Consider the following 24,088-nt stretch of genomic DNA (forward strand, 5'->3'; position numbering starts at 1 on the left):
ATCCGAACCTAAGAGAGCAAGTTCAGAGTCCCAGCTCTCCACATTTGGCTTTTTCACCCTGCACGGGTCTGAAGAGGAAAGCCAGCGTGAGCTCAGCAGCCAGCATGCACAACACACTACTGGATGCCCTCTGATCTGACTCGGGTGTCAAATTTTATAGTATCTAAACATGCTGACCTCCTTTCACAGAGCTGGTTTTAGTCACTTATTTTGAGGACATCATACCCACCTGCACCCCTAAAATGAACCACAATGTTGATTTTTTTCTTAGTCATATTTAAGCCCTTTTCTGTCCCTCTCAGTTGTAGCCACCCTCTCCAGTTACAGTTCATCACTGCTGTGCTGTGCTTCCTTCAAACACTCAGTACGATTTTTAAATACTAAAAACACTTCTGAAAGTCTTACCTCTATCTGTTTAGGAAGTGTCTTATGTTTATAAGATACTTTATTTATTGCACTATGAGGTGAGCTAAGTTTATTGTTCCCATCTGGGACCATTCACGTATGTACTGCTTTTGGTCTTTGTAAGAAATTCACTTGTTCGGTTTCCGTTTGATTACCGTCTGTCTCTGCACTAAACTAACCATGTCTCCAGTGCTGCAAGGGAATGAAAATACTGTTATGTATTCATTAGCTTTTAAAAAGAAGTATCAAAACATGTTTATTAACATTTAAAAGTCGTATAAAAATTTTTTTTGCCCTTTTTTTTTTTTTGAGACAAAACCAAAAGATCTTTTTACAGTCCATAGATGGCAGCAGCATACTATCAGATGAGCGTAAAGAAGGGCACAGGATTGATCTGTTCTCACCCTCGCAGAGCAGACCAGGCTCCGGGACTGCCTCTGCTGGAATGCAATGCCCGTAGTATAAACCCATCTGCACTCCCAAAAACCTGTTTGAATAAAGCGAGGCAAAAGGCAGTGAAGCTGCACGTACTGTAATTAGCTGCAGCAGTTTTCCCCGAGTGCAAGTGTTGACGTCTGTCTGTGCAGCGAGGAGCAGGGCGCGCTCCCGCCGCGTGGCTCTCCGGTCAGCACGGGGGCCGTGCCCACTGCTGCCCAGGCTGCAGCGCTGTGGGCCTGGTCCCAGCCATATCGCTTCAGGAGGGCACGTGCACAGCACAGACTAGCTCAGGCACTTTGGGGCGGCGGGGCTGACCTGGGGGGACAGGCAGCTCGCCCCGCTCTCAAGCTTATAAGGCACGACTGGAGCAAAGAGCGGGACCCGGGGGTGGAAACCGCTTCTCTCCCGGTCTGGCTTTACCCCGGCCATTGCAGGGAAGGCCACACATGCTGTGCATCTCTGAGGACACAGCTCTCGCGGCCGGTGGGTTGGGGCACCTGCCCTCCCCTGCCTCTCCGAGCAGCTACCCCGGCCCCGCCGGCATGGCCAGGCGGCAGGCACGTCCCTTCGCCTCCCACACACCCGCCATCATCTCCCAGCCCCAGCTGCGGAGGGGCTGGGGACAACACTTGGCTCTGACCCCCGCCTCCTGCCCGGGGGTGACGCCGCCACCTCCTGCGGGCACGTCCCTGTGGCATCCCCCGCGGCAGCAGCACCACCGGCAGCAGGCAGGCGCCGGCGGCACAGTTCTCGAAGCGTGGGCACCGCTCGGCGGCTCCGGCACAAGGGCTCAGAGAAGACCAGGGGGGTTCCCCCCATCTCATCAAAGTGCAAGGGGTTGTTGCGGGTCCCCGCCACCACCAGCTCCAGCAGCCGGACCACGCAGTCCGAAAACCAGTTCTTCAGGCGGAAATAGCCCTCCTGGAACGAGATGCGGAGGCTGACGGGCCCCGTGGGCATCCGCACGCTCAGGCTGAACAAGCAGTTGCCCTGCGAGCTGTCCCGCACCAAGTAGGTGCCAACGGGCTCCCGCTGGAGCTTGGCGTGGGCCTCCCCCACGGACAGGGGGCCCCAGTAGAAGTCGCTGGCCTGGAGGATGTTGAGGGACCGCTCCAGGACCTCCCACTCGCAGCTGCGAAACATCCGGAAGCGATCAGGCAAGCCGGGCGGCGCGGGGCTGGGGAGGACGCTCCGATGCTGCCTTTGCGGACGAGAAACAGTGGCGTGCGTGTTGTGCAGATCATCTGGCCTCCCTCTGATCATCTCTCAAAGAGCCCATGGATCCTGGGAAGACGCTGCCTTTACCATCCTTCCTCCTTTGCGTCCAGCCTGCGGGAGAGAAGCAGAGTGAGGCGAAGCCTCTACGCCATTCTCGCTGGGCAAGTGGAGACAGGGACTTCACAGGGAGGAAAGACAGCAGCGAGAGCACCAGTGAGCGCTGCAGGGAGCCATGGGGTGCCACTAACCCACAGCTGGAGGTACAACCAAGGAAATAAGGGCAGGAAGGGCTCCAGCAGGATCCCCAACCAGAGCAAGGCCCCACCTTACAGCACTGGGTTTATACGATTCACAGCTAGGGGCTCCCCAGCACATCCTTTAGCAGGCTGGCTCGAACGAATCTAGCAGATCTCGGAGATTTCCCTCTGCTGGATGTTTAGGGGCTTTTCAGAGTGGCCTTGCGACTGGCAAGAGGAATTGAGACCCCAAATGACAATGGAAAAATTCCCAAGGCAGGAGGGTATCTTTCACTTTGGCATTCAGGGAGAAGTAGAAAGGTGTCTTTCCTGCCTGCCCACCTCCTCCTCTGACAGAAGGACAGACAGACCTCAGGACCCAGAAGCAGCAGCAGATGGGAACGAGCCTTTCCCACCAAACCCCAGAAACCTCTCCCTCGCCCCAGGATGCTCCCATCCAGCAGGCCAGGAGGAAGCAACGCCCTCGGATCAAGTGCCCCGCACAAAATGCTTCACCATCAGCCGCAGGGCTGCCACGAGCGAGACCACTTACACTGACACCAGGCTCTACTGATTTCTGAGGAACGATTCTGCTCGGGGCCTTCCAGCCCGTGACTTCTGCTTGTGCCGGAGGGACATCTCCCAGCGCCCGCAGCCGCTGCTGCCCTCTCGCAGCCACCACCCTCTGCTCCGGTGCAGCCTTCAGCCAAGTGCCCTCCCTCCCTTGCTGTCACGACCCTGCTCGTCTCCTGCTCCGTCTGCGCCTCGTGTTGTCACCACGCTGTCTGGCTTTAGAAAAGCCGATCCCTGCTCCCGCTGTTGCCATCAGCCATCCATCCAAGTCATTTCAATTATTAAAAAAATACGTGTGTGTGTGTGTGCATATATATATATATATATGTGCATAAACATAAAAACCACAGCCCCGAGCCAGAGGCTCATTCTGTGTGAGAAGCTGAGCTGTTTCATACCACTTCCCCAGGCCTGACAAGTCAGTAGCTCACCGCCAAGCCCTGCCCTCAGCCCCCTGACACACTCCATTAACCCAGTCACACTCGCTGACAGCGCTGCCGCCGTGCCGGGAGCAGGACCGACGCCGACACGCAGCCTGCGGGCCAGGAGCTGAGCGGCCCCATCTCCCGAGCCCCCCACTGCAGACCCAGGGGAGCACCACGGCTTGTGGCGGGCACACAGAGGGAAAGAGCATGAGGGAAAGCTCTGGGCTAGGCTCAGTTCCCCTTATCTCACACCATTCAGCCGCTCTGTAAAAGCCTCGTGCCAGCAGGACGGGCTGCCTTCCCCTCGCACTGTTCTGGCACAGTACTTTTGGAAAGGAGGCACCTGCCCAGCAGCGCCTTGCCTGCAGTCAGCTCTTCCCTCCTCATGTCTCTTGCAATACTCAGCAGTGGTATCAGTAATGTCACTGTCAGGACAGGGAGCCATAAACACCGGGAAGCCTCTCCAGTGGTAAAATGCACTCAGTTTCTGGTCCTGTGCCGTGCAGGCCATGACATCCCTTGGCACTGCTCTGAACGCTGCCGATCCTGCCCTTTAGCTACGTGTCGCCGTGGGAGGGAAATTCCACTCTGAGAAAGGTGGGAGGGGTAGGAAGGAGTTAATCAAGCTGGGTTTTTTCTTTTCCATTAAAAAGAAAAAGAAAAAGGCAGCGGCTGAAAGCTGCTCAGATGGTTCAGCAAGTCAGAATAAATCTTGGGGGAAGCTGATTTAGTGAGCTGAACACAAGTAAACACAGGCGACACGTGCAGCGATCACGGCAATCTATCACCAACACCACAAGGAGCTGCAGCAGCTCGGTCCCTTTCCTTTTCCTCTCCACTGGGTAAGGAGCTATAGAGCCCTTCGACATCAGTTGTTACAGGGGAAAAGAGGTCATACTCCCGCTAAGGGCCTTCAGGGCTCCAGCTACAGCTGCGATGGGACCAAGGAGACTCGCTCCCACCAGCAGCCGCTCCTCCTGAACCGCGAGCTCTCCTGGGTCCAAACCGAAGTTTTACCAATCTCATGGGCCTAGGTTGGAAAACAAATCCAAACAGGAAAACAGAAGCAAGCAGCTGTCTTTCATTTCCAGGCTAGCTTTAAAAACAACAAATAAATAGATAATTTGTTTAAGGCTGCAGATGCTGTTTGACAAAACAGAAAAAAACAGCAACTGTTTGTCCCAGTTTTCAACCTTGAGTCACTCTCCCAAGTCCTTTAAGAAAAATCCACTGCTACTAGAAGTCTGGCTGACTAAGAACTGAGACTGTGTCATCGTTTCGAATTCAAAGTAAATGCAAAAATAGCACCCTCACAGCTTGCTCACTTGGTTTGAAATCTACATGTGGGTCAGGTCCTCAGCGTGAATTTGTTTAGCTTCAGTGACCCATTTCCAACAGATGACTGGGTGGCCGGCAGCGCAGCATCACTTAGCCCTCTAGAAGTACTTCATGGTGTCAGCTTGAAGGTTCACTTTTAATGGGTTAACCTGCACTGTGTGCATGTGGCCTCCCAGGTGAAGGAGGCTAGGTGGACTCTTTGGACTAGAAATAAGCCAACCCTGGGGCATAATGAAATACATCTGCATAATTAGTTCTGCTTCTGATTTGCCAAGCCCAGATTTGCTTTCCCACCCCCCGCTGCTAAAAAGCCCCCCAAAAAACCCAACACCCAAACATTGCAGCCTCCCTACAGCAAGAACAGCACTTACAGCCAAAACAACATCCCCAAAAAGGCGGTGTCCCGCTGACTGAAAGGCCGGATAAGTTTCCCCAGACCTTCTGCTTTAATGCAAGCTCAAGAGCTTTTCAAAACGAGTGCTCTTGACACGGAGCACCGTGCTCTCCTCCAGGCTCCCTACCCAGGCGAGGCAGCGGGTTTCGTGCAGGGAGAGCCCTGCGAGGCAGCCAGCCGCGCGCAGCCGCTGCTGTCAGCCAAACCACCCCGCACCCTGGGGCTGGGTGCGTCTGGCACGCTCAGCGGCGGCTTCACGCAGGCGGTTAGGATCCGTGCTCGCGCTGTGCCTTCAGGACGCTCGGAAGGGCTTACCTCTCTCAGTTTGCCATCCATAGGGGTGAGCTGCTGGATGTCAGGCCTGGAAGCGGTCCAAAGCTGGGAGCTCCGATGCAGCACTTGGCAGCTTTTGCACAGCTCTCCTCCAGAGCAGATCCGTCCTTCGGGAAGAAAGAGATGCCCATCACATGGTGACTGAGCCCGTTAGCTGGCCGTAATGTGGATCTGAAACACGACAGATCTGGAGGCGGTTGGTCTGCCTCAACCTCCTCGACCTGTGAGGCTGTGGCAGCCTGCACACAGCACTTCGGATAGCAATGATCACTGCTGTTGTTATTACTGCTTCCAGCGCCGTGACCTGAATAGCTTCCACACAGCTCACAGATGCCCTAAGGACAAATGCAGAGACCTTAACGTTGCCATCATCGGCAGGAAGCAGGAACCATAAAAACCAAAGGTTAAGAGATGGTGGCAACAGGAATACGCTTTAGGATTTGGAACAGCAAACTCAAGCTTGCACTCAGGACACGGCACAGCATTTAGACTGTCTTATCTGAAAGCATGCATGTGGCCATTCACTGGGGAGCTATCTGAACAGCACCCAGCCCAATCTGGCTCCTGCTCTTCTGCTCAGCTTCCCCAACAATCCAGGCTTTTTCTTCTCACCTCACGGACGGAAACCCAAACCTGCTGACCTGGTGGAGCAGCAGCGCACCACTTGTGCAACCACCTGCCTGGCAGTGGATCTGTCAGCAAGTGGAAAAAACAAACCCAGCCTTCTGCATGCCTTTCGGAGGCAGTCCCTTCAAGGCTCCACTTTTACCTAGGCTCCATTAGTTAACATCACTTCTCTGCATCGCCCCAGCCAAGCCCAGGCTGGGCACACACCCCACGAGCCACGCTGGCTCGCAGCTAGCAGAACCACAGCTCAGCCCCGTGACTACATTACCCTCTCTGTCTGGCTTCTGCACCTCCCCGTTATCAATCCTGCAGCTCACGAGCAGCTGGGGCAATTCAGAAAAGCTTTCACAGGGACACCCTGCAGGTCCTCGCAGAAGTATCCCCGCTTCAGGCAGCAGAGCCCGAGCAGACACCTCCTGCTTGCAGGCCCCCATCCCATCCATCGACGGAGGGGAAGTGGCAGGCAGGAGAGGCACGGGGACAAGCACATGCCTGCGAGCACGGAGGGCCAGCACGGAGGACCGTGTTTCAGCAGGGAACATGGCACAGCCCCATGAATAGGGCCGGCGTCGATCGCAGGCAGCTCCTCCAGCACAAAGCGGGCTGAGGAGACGCCGCAGTTCCCGCAGTCTTTTATGCCACGGCTATAAATAGAGCTTGGTGTGAGGCTGATACTACGTCTGACGTGAGGGAATATGTGGAAAAAACAAACGTGACACACGCGTACACGTACCAGACCAAAGCCATGTTTCCCTACATGACCAGCGTTCAACAAGGATGCAATATAAAAAAAACAGTCTGTCAGCTTGCTGTCCTGTCCGAGGCAGCGGCACACACGCTGTGACATTTCCTGTTTCCACGCAGAAGAGGTGCAGAGGAGAGCTCTGCACACGGGTTTTGGGAACCGGCTTCTAGAGCTCTTGCGAAAGGACCGTCCTTATCAAACCCTCTTCTTAATTCGGGTGTTGGAGGGCACCCTTCTGAACCCACAAGTAATTCCACCTTCTCTTGGCTCTCACGTTTAGTTTCTGCGTTTCTTATTGTACTTTTCTGTGACGTGCTTTCTGCTTTAACGTGACGATCTGCTGATACAGGCGACAAGTTTTTTTTTTTTACCCAGAAGAAAACCCACAGGATAGTTTGATGTGCTCCGAGTGTTCTTCAAGGCAAGGAAGTCTGCGAGCACGTTTGGTTTCCACATAACATGCTTCAATAAAAAAACAGAAGGCGGCAGTTTATAGGGAAAGCTTATTGCTTTTGCTAGCCTGACCAAAAGAGCTGGAAGAGAAAACCTGCTTCCCAGTCCTTTCCTCACACCTTTGAACCACTCTGCAAATCCAGAACAACTGCTTCCAAATCAAACAGCCCTTTCCACGCAGGCCTAGCCCCGCGTGAAGCTGTAATCCTGCCCTTTCGGGGTGACAGCACCGCTCCCCTGAGCTGTAAGGCTGCCGCAGCTGCTGCGTAGCAGGTAACACAGCCAGGCCTACCAGCCGCCTTACACGGGACTACCGACTTCAGGTCCGGCAGCCTGAGGCGTTTTCCCCCCTGAAACTGGGGAAAAGAGAGTTTAAAAATATAAATTGTTAGAAACAGGAAATCGTTACGGGTTACTGCTAGGCTTCAGCGCTGCTGCTCGGGCTCTCCTGCCGAGGCTGAAGGACAGGGAGCCGTCGCTGCTCACCTCTGGTCAGCCCGGCGGTGTTGTTTGGTGCCTGGGTGCCTAAACGAGGAGATGGGGAGCAGCCAGGGAGAGGAGAGGTGAGGAGGGGGAGCAGGGACAGCGGGAGGCACGGGGGCTCTGGCAGAGCACCAAGGGTGACAGGGACAGGGAAAGAGGGGCTGGGAAGGGGGCCAGGAGTCCAGCATCTGCCAGTGGCGGCTCCTCTCTCCAACCCTGGGTCAGCAGTGTGGGTGCACGTCCCCCACTCCAACCTTCCTCGGCTGAATGGACTGGTTTTGGTTGTTCCAGTGCCCTGCCTGAACACGTACATCCCGAGACACAACAGCTGCCGGTGGTTCCCACAACGACCGCAGCCCCTCATCAAAACCACGGCATTTCGCAGGAAAGGCATTCATGGAAGAGGCTAACCCCAGGAAATGAGCAGTGTCTGCAAGGAAAACGGGCTGAATATCATGGATTTGAGAGAAAAGTCGTAGGTGCTTAACGCGTACACGCCAGGGCACACGGGTACAAGGGAGGAATGCTCCCTTTGCTCTTAAAACCTCCTGGCTCTAGCTGATGTGACAGACCACGAATCAATGGCTGTGCTTTCAGAAGAAGGAGCGAGGGTCACGAAGCACAAACGCACCACAACACCAAGTTGTATAATGGGGAATTTCCAATACACAAAGAAACCAGTCCTGAGAGTCAAAAGTGGAAAAAGGAAAAATACTTCAGTCATTAGAGGTTATTTAGGAAAGCTTAAAGTGTCAGAGCGTGCTGACCTGCAGGGGCAACAGGGGCTGCCTGGCTGTGAGGACAGCTCGGGGAGGTACAAGCCTCACAAGGGCCGTTGCTGTGGGTCAGACAACATCCAAAAACCCAGCAAAGCCCCAGTGCCTGCCCAAACCTCCCTGCAACCTCCACAGTCCTTCAGAAGGCGACAAGCAAAGCCGATGTAAAGGAATATAAAGTACTGATGGCAGGGAGCAAATTTACATTAGGATGGTTGTCATGAAAGCGGGACAGCAGGTAGCCAAGAAAAACAAAAGGAAAACCCAGAAAACAAATGGCATTTTCAGTTGATCAAAACCTGAAAGCCTCCGGGGGAATCACTCGTCTCACTGGGATACCAGCACGTGGGGATGAGGACACTGCAGAGGAGCTAAGCAAGCAAGCAGAAATCTTTTTTTTTTTTTTTTCCTTGCATACTTTGCTGAGGAGATTCCTCAGTATTGAATGATATTTAACCTGAAGGGGTGGAGGGCAATTATCAGAAGAGATGGGGAACGCTGAAATTAAAGGGCAGAAAGTCAGCGGGATGCAGTGGACTGTACACAGGGCTTTGGAAGGAGCTCGAGCATCCCCAGGACTTGCAAGGAAAGAAACTGGGTCTGTATTTCCAGGAGCAGTACTTTAACTGGGGCAGCTCACGAACGAGCTGAGAAACAGCACCTAGCACTCACTGAGGGAAGCTCCAGCTCAGCATGCAGAAGCAGAAATTAACAAACAAGAAGCCAACACAAGCGTGAGGCTGCAAAACAGACGGGTGGCAACGTGGCAGCAATGCCACCACCTGAGACAACACGTTCAGCTCCAGTCACCTTAAATAAAAACAGGTAGAGCTGAAACAAAGGGAATGGGCCTAAGGATGGGTGACGAGAAGTCACGTGCAAGTTTTTAGACGGAGACTGGAGAAACGTGATGCTGAGTTTAGAGAGCGGATAGGTACAGGGGGTGCAAAAGGAACACACCATACAGTCAGGCCGCTCTTTTTGTGCTCTTTCATAAAATTAAAAGAGAGGAAGTTCAAAGGTAACCGAGATTGAAAAGTAAGTAATTTTAAAACTCATAAAAGGGAAAAACTCCAATCACACACACATTAAAATGCTGCTGGGGAAAGTGAGAGAGCTGATCTGAGGACTCTCATTTCTCTTCTTTCTCAAACTTCTCTGCCTTGCCTCCATAAAGCACCCACCACTCCAGGCTTCAGCAGAGGAATCCAGCAGCAAAGGGCTTTATTTTTTTCAGCATCACCTTTTTAAGCCACCCCTTAACTGATCAGACTTGACATAAAAACCAGGGGAGCCCAGCAAAAGGCACAAACCTCCCTTAGTCATGCAAAACTGAAGAAGTAAGCAAGGGTTTATAAAGTCCCTGCAAGGACTCAACCGTGGGGCTGCTGCAGTTTGTGAACTGCAGAATCACAGAGACTGTAACCCAAGTCAGCATCTGAAGTCAAAGTTTTTCTTCAGTGTTTGCAGGGGGTGGGGATGGGGGAGACAAAACCTCTCTGCTCAGACAAAGGCAGCTGAAGGCTGCCAGCTTAGCACAACTTTGCCAGCGACTGCTCCGAGGGAGCCAATGTAAAGCTCGAGCAGCGTGCGTGCAAGCTTTGGATCAGCAGGGCCCGGTCGTCTCCCTCGTACTTCACACGTGTTTGCGAACAAGCAGCAGCACAGAAAGTGCACGGGGAGCAGGAAGGGAGAAGGCAGAGAGAATGTGCATTATCAAAATACCTTGAGAGCAGTTCTTGGAAATGTGCAGTCTGCAAGCTTGTATCAGACATTCATTTCCTGTGAAGTGCACACAGGCCTTTTCATTTCTCCACTGAAGAGGACGAAACTAAGGGGGCAGCTCGAAAGGCTCCAAAGACAACACAGAGACCAGCATTTAGCACTTGTACTAAAACTGAGTTGCTATCGATATACTATTAAATAAGTACTGCACACAGATTCCCAGAGGTTAAAATAATAATAATAATAATAATAAAAAGACTTTCTACACCTCTCACTTCTAAATCTTACCTTGAAATCTTGCACTTGGTCAGGGGGGAAATTAATTTTACTCGAGTCATTTTGACCACTCACTAGCACCAAGCCACCAAATCCTGTTGCACCACACACCGCTCAACTTTTTTTTTTTTTTTTTTAAGGGTGTGAGACCAGTTTCAGCAAAACGCTCAGCTCATGAATACCTCGATGAGGCAGCAGGCTGTAGGATATGCACAGATGCAAAACAGAAGGCCGAGCAGTAGTGAAGTACACCGGCAGGAAAGAAAGGGGTAAGTTGACACCGTGACCGTCTTCAGCTTCTGCCTCTAGTTACACGTAATCAGGGGTGTTATTAGCCTAACGTTCAGCTGCCTCCTTTTAAACAAATATATGATGCCTCCTAACAGCATACGCACGTAATATCTTGCTCTACAGAAAGACACCATCCCAGGATGGCAGCCTCAGCTCTCGCAGCACCCACACATCTATTTAAGAAGATGCACCTCTCCCAGCTCACGGGCACAACCAGATAATGGCTTGGGAACACACAACCTCCCCAGAGCTTTTATTAACGTGGCCACAGTGTCAGCCTGACCCAAACGACGTCCTGTTTGAGCACCAGCACTAGCTATTTCTCGCCGCCCGAAGGAAGGTAGGAACAGGGTAGGAGAAGCCAGGAGAGCAAAACCTGTACGTGGCAGGGCCAGGGAGAGGGGAAGAATGAAATCCCAGCAGGGACAGAAAGAAAGAGAAGCCAGGGAAGAAACCCAGCTCGAAAGGCACATTCTCCCCCTTTTTTTCTCAGCAGTGCAACCACAGCATTGGTGACAGCAGCGAGGAATTGGCACCACACGGCTCCAGCTCTGCCCTTGCGCAAACTGGCCACCAACTTCAGAGACATTCCAGCTGGATTAGGGACGGAGGCACTAGCGGATGTCTGAAGCTGTCATCTGGAAACCAAACTCAGCCCTCTCCGATAAGGGGCAGGGACACAAACCCGGGAGGCTTTGCACCAGCCCAGACTTGCCCTGTAGCTCCTCTACACCTGCTTTTTGGGTCCCCAACAGATTTTACCTGTGGCTGACAGTGCAACCTGGAAGGAGAGCCTCGTGCTGCCTCTCACCACAACCACCACCCAGCAGTGAGCGAGCCAGGGTGTGCAACAGACAACAAGCAGCACAGAAATAACAACGGCCCAGCTCCAAGTCTGGCTGGGGAGAAGATGGGAACCAGTGTGGGAGGCTGGCATCCGAGTAATCCCACGGATTTGTGCCCAAGAGCCTTCCTTTCTGGAGGGGACAAGACCCCATCCTTCAGCAGCCGAGCTGTAAGTCACAGACCCAGCAGAATCCCTCACGAACACAGAAACAAAGCTTGGCTTCATCTGCAGCAACCGGTCACATCTCGTCGTAACTTGATTCAACCAAGACCAACATTATGTGATAATAGAGCCTCAGTCCCACAAACTTCTGTGCATGTGCATAATTTTAAGCACATGACTATAACCCCACCGCGACTGAATGGGCTATTTGACGTCCGCAGCATCTGAACTGCAGCCCCGATTGTTTGGAGAAGGAAGACAGAGCCTCCGGAGGGCCCAGCCATTAGAGGACGATACGTTGGGAAACTGCAGTTATTTCTGATCCCACCCCATTTAACAGAACTAAGCATGGCCAACATGTGACCGCAATTTTCACTCTCCGAGTGCTACAAAGAGCAAACTCTGCTGTCTGGACCACGTACTCCTAAATAGCAGTTCGCTACCCTAAACTTTCCTCTTTACCCCAAACTTTCCAAAACAACGGTCAAGCCACATCCCCGTCCTTCTCTTGACCGTCTGGGGGGGCAGGAACTCAAGGATGTTAAATTCGTCTTTCTGTTACCTCCTGGGCTCATTCAGATCTCGTTTCCATGCTTCTGCTGAACACACGCTTACACTAAACTCAATTAAAATTAAATCGAGGAGGAAAATAAATAAATAAAACGAAGAGCTCGCTTTCCCAGCGAAGATCAACCACTCCTCCGGTGCTGCACGGAGGAGGAGAGGCGGCACAAGAGACCCAGCTCCCCGCCAGCCCGGCAAGAGAGACGACAGGGGCGGCAGGCTCGAGCCGAGCCGAGGCACATGGCTCCCCGCGGGGCTGCTGCCGGCACCACACACCCGCAGCGGGGCAGCCCCAGCCCAGCTCGGCCCCCTTCTCCCGCAGCCAAGCCCCCGGCTCCTGCCCTCCCGAGGCGTAACAAAAATCAAATACAGAATGAAATCCCCCCCCAAACACTCACACGCGCTCCCCAGCGAGCCGGCTTTGAGGTAGCAGAGCCCAGCTCGCTCTCGGCACCTCCTGGGCTCCGGGCGGGGCGGCCCAAGGGGCCGCGGGTGCGAGCGAGCGCTCAGTGCCGGGGCGACAGCGGCGCTGCCCGGCCCGGCCCGGCCCCTGCCCCCGCTCTCCCGCCCCGAAGCGAAACCGAGGCGGCCTCGCTCTCCGCCGCCGCGCCGCGCATCCCTCCCCCCGTCCCCCCCTCGCACTCCCCGGCCCCCGAGATCGGCGAGGGGCCGGTGCCCGCCTTACCGGGGCTTACCGGGGCTGGCCCGGGCCGGCGGGAGCCCGCCGGGCCCTCCTCGGCCGCGGGGAGCGGCGCGGAGGGGAAGGGGAGGAAACCCCCCAAGTGCTGCTTTTCCGAGGAAGGAGCCACGGGGGAGGGGAAGGGGAGGGGTTTCTCCCTCCTCCACCACCGCCACCCCGTCTTTCCACGGCGTGGCTTTTGCGAGGGGAAAAAAAAAAAAAAAAAAAAAAAAAAAGTACAGAAGAAAAAAAAAAGTTAAAAAAAAAAGTTGGCCAGGTTGGGAGAAAGAAGGGGAAGGAAAAAGCAACGACAAGAAAAAACCCCGAAAGCCCCTCTGCTGCAGCCTCGGCTCCGCAGCATCCCTCGGGGACCGCGCACCGGGCGCGGGCTCTTTCCCCCGGGGAGGTCGGGGTGGCCCTGCCCGGCTGAGCCCCGCGCTGGGCCGGCAGCGCTGGAGCCCTCCGAGGGCAGGGGGCAGCTCGGGCTGGGCAGAAATGCACGCCCCGGGGAGTCGAAGGAAAACCGTGGAAAAAACGAGGGAACACACAAAAGTTTTCAGAGGTGGGATATAAATAGCTGCCGGCGTGCCGTAAGCGTATCGCTGCTCGAAAAGAATGGGGGGGCGGGGGGGGGGGGGGGGAGAATTTTTTTGCAGTTCTGTACGAAACACACCATTGTTAAAGGCCTAGCCTGCAATTAGGCAATGGCTTGATTGCACCATCGGAGCTCTAATTCACCTCCACCAGATCCCCCCGAGACCACTGCATGTGTCCCCTGGTGCGTGCATGCTAGGTGGATTGCCCTGTTGAGAAAGCCACACATAAATGCACAACACGGACATGCTCTGGCTGCTTTGCACCAGTCTAGTGATGCAAAGCAGCTGTAACTCTGGGTTAAGCAGCTGACTACATGAGTTTTACAGCTGCTTTGCATTGCTGGGGAGCACGAAACAGTCAGAGACACACTGAATCCAACCTGCAGTCTTGCCAGAAGTTCCACCAAGTATTGAGACATCACTCCTTGTTTTTCCTTTCAACCAAGCATGAAGATGCTGCTGACCACAGAAGAATTTCTGAGCTTCCCTGAGAGTCTGGGCAAAGTGGTAATTCTTTTTTAGGGAGGCTTCAGTGGGAGGATCTGCCACTGGAGCGCTAAATCACGGCAGGGACGAAGTGCTCTTCTGTTCCATTTTTGGTTTATGAGGAAGCTTGTCACACTTTTCTTTGTATTTTTGGATGGCAGCTTCAAAAATATCCTGTGGTTTGCTTTACAGTTGCCTAGTAGGGAGCCAGTTTCCCTCTGTGGGTATTTATAGCATTTATTGGGTGACTTCATAGACTCTACCAGCCACCTTGCCTTAACATGAGTTGGACCAGTCTAATTCTCCCTTTTATTCTCCCTTTCTGCCTTTCCTTCAGAAAAGTAACAACTGCCTAGCTGCTCTGAGCCTGGCTGTGGGTCTCGCTCTTCCCTCCCTCATCCACTTGAAACCGTGACCTCGCAGCAGTTGTGGCTGAGGCGTGTTGTGGCGATCCTCTTTGGCAATAAAAGGCGTGAGACGTGGCACGGTGGCACCATTGACCGCAGTTTTCCAAAGCTCAGACTTGACTCACGAGGACCAGGATTGAGGTGCCTCTCAAGTGGCTTCATGATATGTGGAAAACACAAGGATGCTGAATAGCGTTGTGTCTTCCGACACAAAGGAGACGGCAAACAAAGCACGCTCAGGCTTCACTAGTGCTGCTTTTCTCTCCTGCTAGCCTGGATGTGATTAAGCTGACAAACAGAGCCTGCCTTTAGCTGAGTTTTCTTAAGGAAAAAAAAAAAAAAAAAAAAAAAGCAAATTCCCTAGAACCAAGACTCCCCCTCTCTCACTGCTGGATTGGTGCCATTTACCCAACTGCTCGTAGCGCACAGACACCCATCTGAAAGGCTCTGTGCAGTGGCAGGGAGGACACAGGCAAGCAAACGGTCCCGCTGTGTGCATCCCACTTTGAGCCCTGCCCTGGACGCTGATGACAGTGAGGAGAAGAATAGCTCCCTAGGGGAGGATGGGATTTTTTCTTACTTTTACATGTATTATCAACCCCCTTATTTTTTTCCTCTGCCTAAGGATGTGTACACTCTCCCTATCCCTGATACTAAAACTTTTAAAAACATTAAACATGAAAGCATGACGTGACAGAACTGTTGACAAAATTAAACATTTCCACAGTGTTTTCGTCTCAAGTCCAGCTGTTGAGGGCAGTAGGTCTGAGTGTCTGATGACACCTGTGGATCACAGTTATGCTTTGTGGCATTTCTTTGCTCGTTGTTCAGCAACCCCCAAAGCCCTTGGTAAGTTTGGAGATGTTGATATCCAACAGCTGGATAAGGATGGCTTTCTGGGAAAGCGAAGGCTTGCATTGTTCCATGGGAAGGGAGAAAGTAATATGGTGAGGAAAAGAACTGAGGAGGGGAGGCACTGAAAATCTGGAGGAGAGGTGCAAAAAAGCAAAACGAGAAGAACGTAGAGGGCAGGGGGTGTGCTGGGGGTGGGAAGCTGGGTGGCCACGTTAGGTGCATGGGAGCTCAGCTGGGGCAGGAGCATCATCTCCAGACGATGAAGGGATGACCAAGAGGCTCCGTGCTTTACTGGGTCCCCAGCCAGACCCAAGCCTGCTGTTATCCAAAGGTGTGCTCGCTGGCTTTGCAGGTGGGACCTGGGTGGAAGATGAACCACACTGCACGTAGCCTGCCCTGGTGATGATAGATCAGAGTGGCCCAGACATAGCCTGGGGGTTCCTGCCAGCTGGTGAAATGGCAAAGGAAGGGAGAGAGAAGCAAGCACGGGGCAGGCCTGGATACCCCAGCACGAGCAATGACACGGTGCACAAGATGTTGTGCAGAGGAGGACGAAGGATGCTTGGGGTGTGGGTAGGAAATGATTGCCACAACCTCCTGAAGTGCTCTGTGTCCAGCCTGCAGACAGCAAAAAAATGTACAGATGTTTACTGCATACAGTCTTAGATGGTTTTTCCTTTTCACTCTTCTGCCCTTTCTAGGTAGTACCATAACTTTCTAGAAGCCTCCTTTGGGGGGAATGCAAACAGCAAAGCATTAAGAAGAAAAAACAAAAAAACAAAACAACAACAACAACAAAAAAAAAAAAAAAAAAAAAAAAAAAAAAAACACAGAAAGAGAAAGCTGGGAGGACAAAACCAACATGCAAAAATCCCCCAGTCCCCTGCTTCCCCTCCCCCCTGAAAAAAAAAAAATAATAAAAAATCAACACCAAACAAAAACACCTTTCTGTGGTTTTGAGTGAGCGGAGGCTGCATTAGTTCAACTCTTATGAGAAAAATTAGCACGAGTAGTGGCCCCTTTGCGTGAAGCTGTGGCCAGGCCCCTCCTCCCCCTCCAAGAGCAAGGCTCTTCTCAGTATTGAAGAGAAGCTGCTTTCCAGGAAAGAGAAGGTACGCGCTGCCCGGCGTGCACTGACCCGGCAAGGCTGCAGCGAGGCGGCGAGGCTGCTTGCAGGCTGATGGCCTCCCGCACCCAACGGTGTCGGGGTTGGAGGCCGGGGATCCAAACCCACTGTGCCACGGGCAGCGGGAGAAGGCGGCGTTGGCGTTCGGTCTGGCCCACGACACCCTCTGCTGTTCTGGCAGAGGAGGGAGAGGAAAGGGAGGGCACTTCTTGCTGGTTGCCGGCGTAGCTGGGGCTCCTCGCGCACCCCTGGTTTGTCTGCGGAAGGAAGGCCCAGCACCTGGTGACCTTCTAGGTTTTCAAAGAAAGCGCCAGGCTGCATAGCCCGAAAGGTATTAAGGTCAGATTTAAGCAGCTGCAGACAACAGAACATCCTCGTGTAACTGTACAGCCAACTGCTCCCTAGCTCAGAATCTGGCCCACACACACAACACCTCAGAGTACTACCAGAAGATCCAGGACAGAGGCAAGGTGCCACCAGCCCGCTGCACCATGGACCCAGGTGCGAGCTCCCTGGAGCTCTGTGGACCCATGAATCTACAACCACCTCAGCTATCTCCTCCTAACGTTGCCACCTACCAGACACGGAGGGAGAAGCTCAGTAAGGACTTATTTCATTCTGCCTGTGAGGCTTATCACTTCTCCCCAATATCCCGTGTTTTCAGGCCATGTTCTTAGGTGCCTAGGAGTGCTGTCCACGGCGGTCAGCCGTACCTGGAGCCCTCTGTCCTCATTTCTTCTCCTGGAATGTGTGGCCTTACCCCTGTCCTTGCTTCTCCAGACTTGTTCCCCCATGCTGAGACAGGAGGTGATGCTGAGCCCCACTCAGAGGAGACAGGCACAAAGTCCTGACCTATGCCCACCTCCTTCAGGGTTTTCACAGAATCAGAATGGTTAAGGACCTCTGGAGGCCCACTGGTCTTATCCCCCTGCTCAAGCATGACCTGCTAGTGCAGGCTGCCCAGGATCATGTCCAAGTGGCTTTTGAAGATCTCCAGGGAGGCAGAGTCTGCAGCCTCTCTGGGAAACCTGTGCCAGTGCTTCGTCACCCAAGGCCAAACAAAAACAGCCACAAGCAGCCACCCTGAAAGGGCAATCCAAGACACAGACACAATGAGGAAAGGTCCAAAGTGATTGCTGGACCTAGAAGCAGGAGTTTCCTCAAATGAATAAGCTGAGCCTCTAAATGAAAAAAAAAAATAATAATAATGCAGAAGACAAGAAATAGTATAGCTACAAGCTGTAATTTTAGGAGTGTTTGTAGCAAAAACACCACAGGCTGTTACCGTCTGACACTGGTATCTGTTGCACTAGACTAAGTTCCAGACTGGTCTGCTTTCCAGATGATTACACAGTAAAGGACTGTCATTATGGTTGTTTTGTAAAACATCCCATCTTGGTTCAAAAATTGCCAGTGGTAGGGAAGCTGACACCATCCTAAGTAAACTGTTCAAGTATTTAACTACTTTCACCATTGTAAAATGTATACCTTCTCTCTAGACTTTTTTCTTGAGCTATTGTTGGCCCAAGCAGCTCTCAGAAGAGCAAAAATTCAATTCCCAAATAGTTATATTTAGGCTTGATCATATCAGTCTTGAGCTCTCCTCCCCCACAAGATGTCTTCCAACCTGTAGGAAGCTTCTCCAATTTCTTAACTTCCTCCCTGAACTGTAGATGTTAAAATGGCAAATTCTGTCACGCCAACAGTCACAACCATAGAATTAGCAGATGCAATACAATCTCCTGCAATATAATCTCATTCCACCTGCTCCACGTTCCCTGCTCACACATCTGAGGATCTAATTAGCCTTTGCAACTGCAGCGGTGCAAGCTCCCATTCAGTAGCTCCTACACCATGAGTAAAGCCTTCACCAGAGTCCCTGCTCCCACGGACAGAGCTGCCAGCCCACGAGTGGGGCCCATGTCAAGTAACTTACCAGTGCGCTGTTTCAAAAACACACGTTATACTCTTGAACCTACTTTAACATTTGGACACGTTAGCTAGTGAACTTTCAATCCAATGATGACAAAAATTGTTAATTTGGTATCACTGTAGTTTTTGTTTGTTTAATCAAAACACAAAGTTAAGACCATGTCAAATTCCTTGCTGGAGCCCTATTACAACAACAGCCTTTGTGTTTATTAGCCAAATCCATAACCTAAACCTATATCTCCATAAGTTACCAGCTCAGTTTTATGGATTTTTTTCCATAAACACAAGAGTTGGTATTAACTACAACTCTCCTCTTGCTTTTAATGATTCTTTTATGCACCATTTCCTTATTTTGTCTGAGGTCAATAAGGAGCTGGTAGGCCTGTAATTACAAGTGTCAGATTACTTCTTTTTTTTTTGCTATTATTTCTTCTCAGCTTATGGGGAATCTGCCAGATCTTCAAAGTGAAGGAGGGTTAAGCCTAGACGAGAGCTGGATAGAAACTCCTCCTCTTCCCCCTCAATTAAATACATCAAAATAGGTGCTTAATCTATCAGCAAGTACAGGTTTTGTAGAGACCTGGAGAGCAGCTCTCCTCACTAGCTAACCAAAAGAGGCCCAAGGGATGGGAACCAGCAGAGACTCCTGCATCTGAATCCTAAACATAAAGGACTTTCTGATTAAGGAGGAAGTGGAAAGCTGAGACAGGAAAGAGTTTATTTGTATGATGGGTGCTCATATATAATTTATACGCAATAAATGTTTCTAGCTATTTCATTAGTTGCAAATAAAGTAATACAAATGTGCACCACTTGCAGCTGATGCATGGTGTGTGCCTGAGGCTGCTGCCAGCTGAATAGCGGTGATTCACGTGGGGATGATTTAACACTCCAGCATCGTCGCTATCCAAATTCTGCTGCAGGTTAATCCCTGGAGCAGATGCTCACCACTTTTTCAACCACTCGTAGCTTGGCTTATTAACTTAAGCTGCCAAAGATTTCCATTTAAACTATCACATTGGCTCCAGCCTGTGGTGGGTAAAGAGCCAGCATATATTTGTCTCTCTTACCTTCTGCAGGGCTGGAGAGCTCTGGGACAAGGAGCGCAACAGGCTTGTGTGTGCCTTGAGCCAGGCGAGAGAAAATAACCTAAACCATCACAGCCTTTTCTGAGCTTAATATGTCAGCAGCTATTTCACAGTCATAGAATAGTTTGGGTTGGAAGGGACCTTAAAGATCATCTAATTCCAACGCCACCACCATGGGCAGGGACAACTCCCACCAGACCACGCTGCTCAAAGCCCCATCCAGCCTGGCCTTGGACACTTCCAGGGATGGGGCATACATAGCTTCTCTGGGGAATCTGTTCCAGGGCCTCACCACCCTCTGAGTAAATAATTTCTTCCTAATGTCTAATCTAAACCTACCCTCTTTTAGTTTAAAGCCATTACTCCTTGTCCTACTGCTACCGTCCCTGACAAAGACCCCTCCCCAGCTTTCCTGCGGGCCCCTTTAGGTGTTGGAAGGCCTCTGTCAGGTCTCTCCAGAGCCTTCTCTTCTCCAGGCTGAACAACCCCAACTCCCTCAGCCCCTCTTCGTAGGAGAGGTGCTCCAGTCCCTTGATCATCTTTGTGGCCCTGCTCTGGACTTGTTCTAACACTTCTATGTCCTTCTTGTGCCGGGGGCCCCAGAGCTGAATGTAGCACTCCAGGTGGGGGCTGATGAGAGCAAAGTAGAGGGAGAGAATCACCTCCCTCGCCCTGCTGGCCATGCTTCTTTAATGCAGCTCAGGCATTAGGAACTCATTCATATCAGCAAAATTGAATAGAAAAATAGGGAAAATTATGGGAAAAGTATGCAACAAATGTCAAGCAGGGCCCAGGTATGGCAGAACCTCTTGGGCTGCAGTACATTCATGTCCTGCCTCAACTCTTCCCATGTGGACAGCACATTTAAACCCTTGTGTCTCCGTGGGACTATCTCCAAGGCAAGCAAGGTTTATGGATAGGGCTCAAGGGAGGGAGATGTCCACTGCAAAACAGCCACAATGTGCAGATCTGTGGTTCAGCCCCTCACTGAGACCTCTCTTTCTCAAATGTCCTCCTTCCAGAACAAGCCAGATTAGGGGATGAGGTCCATACCACTGCAACCTTGTGCAGAGGGCAGGGATGAGAGGACACTGTTCCTCTACCAAGGGGATACCAAACAGTGTGCATGACAAAGGGCAGAAGGCCCATTAGGGATCAATGCTCTGAGGTGCACAGGCTTCCCTGTAGTCATTAAGTGCCTCTTTGCTTCCCCTGCCCTACTGTGGGCTGCCCAACCAGTGTGGAGCTTTATATACTGGTTGTGCTATCCACTGGAAAAAAAAATGAGTTAAGCTAGCAATAGTATGCTTTTTTACTCATATAACTGTGCGAGAGAGTTTGGGGTACAGGGCTGTAACTAATAAATCACCATAAACAGATCAATATGCCAGCACTTTAAGGCTTGAATCCGAATAGCTATGGGGAATTCGTCCCTTGGTAGCAATCAATCTGCTGTACTTAAAGTTTCCTCACCAGATCTGCAGCTAGCACAAACTGATCAATGCTGTTCCAAGTCAGCAGAGCATAACAGCTTTGCATGTCCCAAGATTTACACTTGCAAGTCTCCTCCTCCTCTGCAAGGACGCAGAGGTTAAATTATCCTTTGCTAAGTGCATGGGACATCTCAAACTAACTCCCAGTCTTTTATGCAAAACCAGCCTCCTATCACTAGCCCAGCAAACACCTCAGCACCTTGCCAAGCGAAGTCTAATTTGGTCCCACACCGGTAGCAAATCCACTGCAGTAGCCTGCAGCACTTCTTAGAAGTAGATGTTGTAAAATGAATTCTGTGAGCCACCCAAATTTTGCCATGCATCCGCAATAGTCCTCTCCTACTGGAAGATGGTTCCCCACCAGGTGGTTGGCAGGTGATGATGGGGGGAAGAGATGCGGTCTTGCAGGATGTTGGGCTGCTCTTTCAAAGTGGCTAAACAACACTGCTAGAGTGAAGAGTGGATATGAGGGACCTGGAGTGGATCTCAACCATCTGCCTTTGACTTATAGGGTGACAGTGATGCTGCTGAGGAAGGGTCTAGGGCTGCATCCCAGTGCATTGTAAAACCTTCTTCACTTGGAGCTCCAGCTCTGAAAGAAGGTCCTCTCTGGAACAGCTGTCTTTGTTTGGGGAAAGCGTTCTCTCTGTGCTGCTCCCATGGGCAAATCTGTTTCTGAATCACAGATTTGACCGGTGCACCAGATGTTTTATGCCTACCTGCAGTGGAGTCAGGAACGGTGGGGAGGGAATGAGAGGTGAAAGCATCTCTCCCAGGCAAATGGAAGCACAGCTAGAATGGCTGGCAAGAGTAGCAGTTTGGGAATTTGAGGGGGGACCATCCTACCAGAAACATGTTACTTGTCCCTGAGAATATCCTTCTATCCCACATGATCTTTTGCTGGTCATTTCTGTAAGGAATTTCCCCTTTCCCAAGAGGTTCCTGTTGATGGAGCCTCCTACCAAAAAGTGAGTTGGGGTGCAAGACATGGGAGTCAGAATTCACTAGAGGAGCCATCCTTCCCACCTAACACCCAGAGGTCATCTCTGTGACTCAAAGCAAAAAGCCCAGATTCTTCTGGCTGCTTGACGCAGGATGTCTTCTGGCTGCAGAATGATGGGGGAGAAGGCCCAAGACCTGTGAGCAGCAATGCACATACCTGCAGGGCAAGCATTTAGAGCAGGATTCCTCAAACAAGGCTTGTGCCTGAAAACCTGTGTTAAATGGAGGTCAGGGCTGTCTGATAAGCAAACTTGATAACTACTACCTACCTACAATCTCTGTCGAGAGCTCTAGGCTTTTAATGAGCTCCCTGGAAACAGCTCTCAGCATGTAGCTCTCAAAGGATGTCGCCTACGGGCACAAAAGATCTCAAAGGTGAAGTTCCCCATGCTCTGGGGACATGTGACAGTCAAGACCTGGGGACTCCAGAGGGGTACGCTGTGCTGTGCTTGCACGGCTGGCTGGCCAACACCAACACCTTCGATGGGCTTGTTCCAGTGTCCCCCACAGGTGAGTTTGGCTCACAAGGATGGGCTGTGTGTCATGCTTAAGGTCTGCATGCCTGATGCTCTCTACTTTTCAGATTGCAGTTGTGCAGCAATAGATTTTCCTAGCCCATGGCCTGTTGTCCCACCAGCCATGGGGATTTGTATGAGGGGTCCACATCACTCCTGCTCCTGATACAGGGACCCCTTCCTCAGGAGCTGTTGTAGACAGAACTGCAAGCCTACCAGCCACTGCCTGTTAGCAGCCCCCTGCAGCCACTGCCTGAGTTACACTGCTTTTGGATGGCTTATGTTCAAATCCTAGCAATTCACAGGAAGGCCCGGCCCTCCATAATGGCAGTAGCAATGATTGAGTAAGTATCTGTTCTACCAAGTTACTTCTTGCTTTTCACCTTTCGTAATCAGACACCCACCTCTGACAGCTAGGAAAGAAGCTGTAGATTGTACTGTGGCCTCTCTCCCTTTGTGTGGTTCCCCATCACTTGTGGTCTGCTTGCCTGCTTCTCATTGATGCAGAAGGCCTAAGAAAAAGCAAAGCATTAGACTTTCCAAACCTAAAGGAATTCACATTGATTTCCCTTCTAATGGTTCACCTGGAGGGGAGGTCATGAGCTGCACAGCACTTTAATTTCTTCTGTGTGATGGGTCCCCAAGCTTTTACCTTTCTGCCGTGGTACAGAGCCTACTTTGCCAGGATGTGTTTGAGATAGGCAGGAGAAACAGGGCTGTAAGCTTCTGTGTTGGTTTCTTTCAAGCCTCACAGGCTGTTCTAAAAATGTATTGTGCAATTTAGGAGACTGATGTGTTGAACTGAGCACAGAGATTTCAATTACCAATATCAAAATGAGTCCCTAAGAACAGACATCCGTTCTGTTCTCTCCAGTCGTACCAGTAAGGTGTCCCACTGCTCAAAGCGCAGTTTGACTTTTCCTCATTTGGCTGCCCGAGTCCGTGACGGAAGGCGAATGGTTGTGGTCGGCGTCAGGCCTGATAGACTCTGCTAGAGGGAATGCTGGGCACCAGCAAGCAGCATTCACAAGGGTACTCAGGTATTGACTGCACTGTGAACTTTTTCTTGAAGCCTGGTCTATGTAGCCAATCCATTTCTGGACAAATAATAAATACAACTGCGTGGAAATCTCTGGGGCTGAGAGGGGTCTGCTTTTGTACAAGAGCAGAGGTGCTCGTGCAGTGCTGTCTGTGATGTGCTGCAACTTAGCCCTGCAGTAGTCACCTCATGAAGATGGGTCACAGTAGCGGTAAGTGTCTTTTATCCCTGAAGCAATGTGATTACAACACATGTTAGAGTTCAGAAGGGTTTCTCCATCAGAAAGTGATGTCAGTCCAGCATTGGTGTCAAGCACAGAGCTTGTTTGATGTCCCTATGATACTCCTGGACAACATTTAAAACATCTCACACTGTAAGGCAGTGTACAAGCAGTATCCACTAGCAGTAATGTGCCTTGTAAAGGCAGTCAAGGATGCAACAGTACCTCCATGACTGAGACTCCTTACAGATCCAGTAGGTGGATCACAGCTTCAGACCCTTTGATATTATTGTTACAGAAAACAGGCCATGAACTTGATAGCACATACCTCAGTGAACACA

General features: G+C 51.5%; 1 protein-coding gene and 1 long non-coding RNA gene across 5 annotated transcripts; both read right to left on the reverse strand.

Moving 5' to 3' along the window:
- Positions 1 to 343: 343 nt before the first annotated feature.
- Positions 344 to 13,176, reverse strand: LOC118160202 (suppressor of cytokine signaling 1-like). Of its 4 annotated transcripts, none has more exons than XM_035314741.1 (3): positions 12,995 to 13,175; positions 5,343 to 5,467; positions 344 to 2,172 (listed from the first exon to the last, which is right to left on the reverse strand). In XM_035314741.1, the coding sequence occupies exon 3, from the start codon at positions 2,104 to 2,106 to the stop codon at positions 1,432 to 1,434; it is 675 nt and encodes a 224-aa protein (XP_035170632.1). In that variant the 5' UTR covers positions 2,107 to 2,172; positions 5,343 to 5,467; positions 12,995 to 13,175; the 3' UTR covers positions 344 to 1,431. The 4 variants fall into 4 exon arrangements, with proteins under 4 accessions (XP_035170632.1, XP_035170633.1, XP_035170634.1 ...); XM_035314742.1 differs by lacking the exon at positions 12,995 to 13,175 and adding an exon at positions 12,708 to 12,861; XM_035314743.1 differs by lacking the exon at positions 5,343 to 5,467 and having other exon boundaries at positions 12,995 to 13,176.
- A 7,475-nt stretch (positions 13,177 to 20,651) lies between these two features.
- On the reverse strand, positions 20,652 to 23,686 carry LOC118178525. Its single transcript, XR_004756177.1, has 3 exons — positions 23,141 to 23,686; positions 22,893 to 23,000; positions 20,652 to 21,690 (listed from the first exon to the last, which is right to left on the reverse strand). It is a non-coding gene; the product is annotated as an uncharacterized LOC118178525 (long non-coding RNA).
- Between the last annotated feature and the right edge of the window lie 402 nt (positions 23,687 to 24,088).

Source organism: Oxyura jamaicensis, chromosome 1 (assembly GCF_011077185.1).
Source record: "Oxyura jamaicensis isolate SHBP4307 breed ruddy duck chromosome 1, BPBGC_Ojam_1.0, whole genome shotgun sequence".
In the NCBI taxonomy this organism is placed as follows: Eukaryota; Metazoa; Chordata; class Aves; order Anseriformes; family Anatidae; genus Oxyura; species Oxyura jamaicensis.

Excerpts from the sequence above, each read along its gene's own strand:
- LOC118160202 (XM_035314743.1), bottom strand. The coding sequence starts at position 2,106 with ATGATCAGAGGGAGGCCAGATGATCTGCACAACACGCACGCCACTGTT.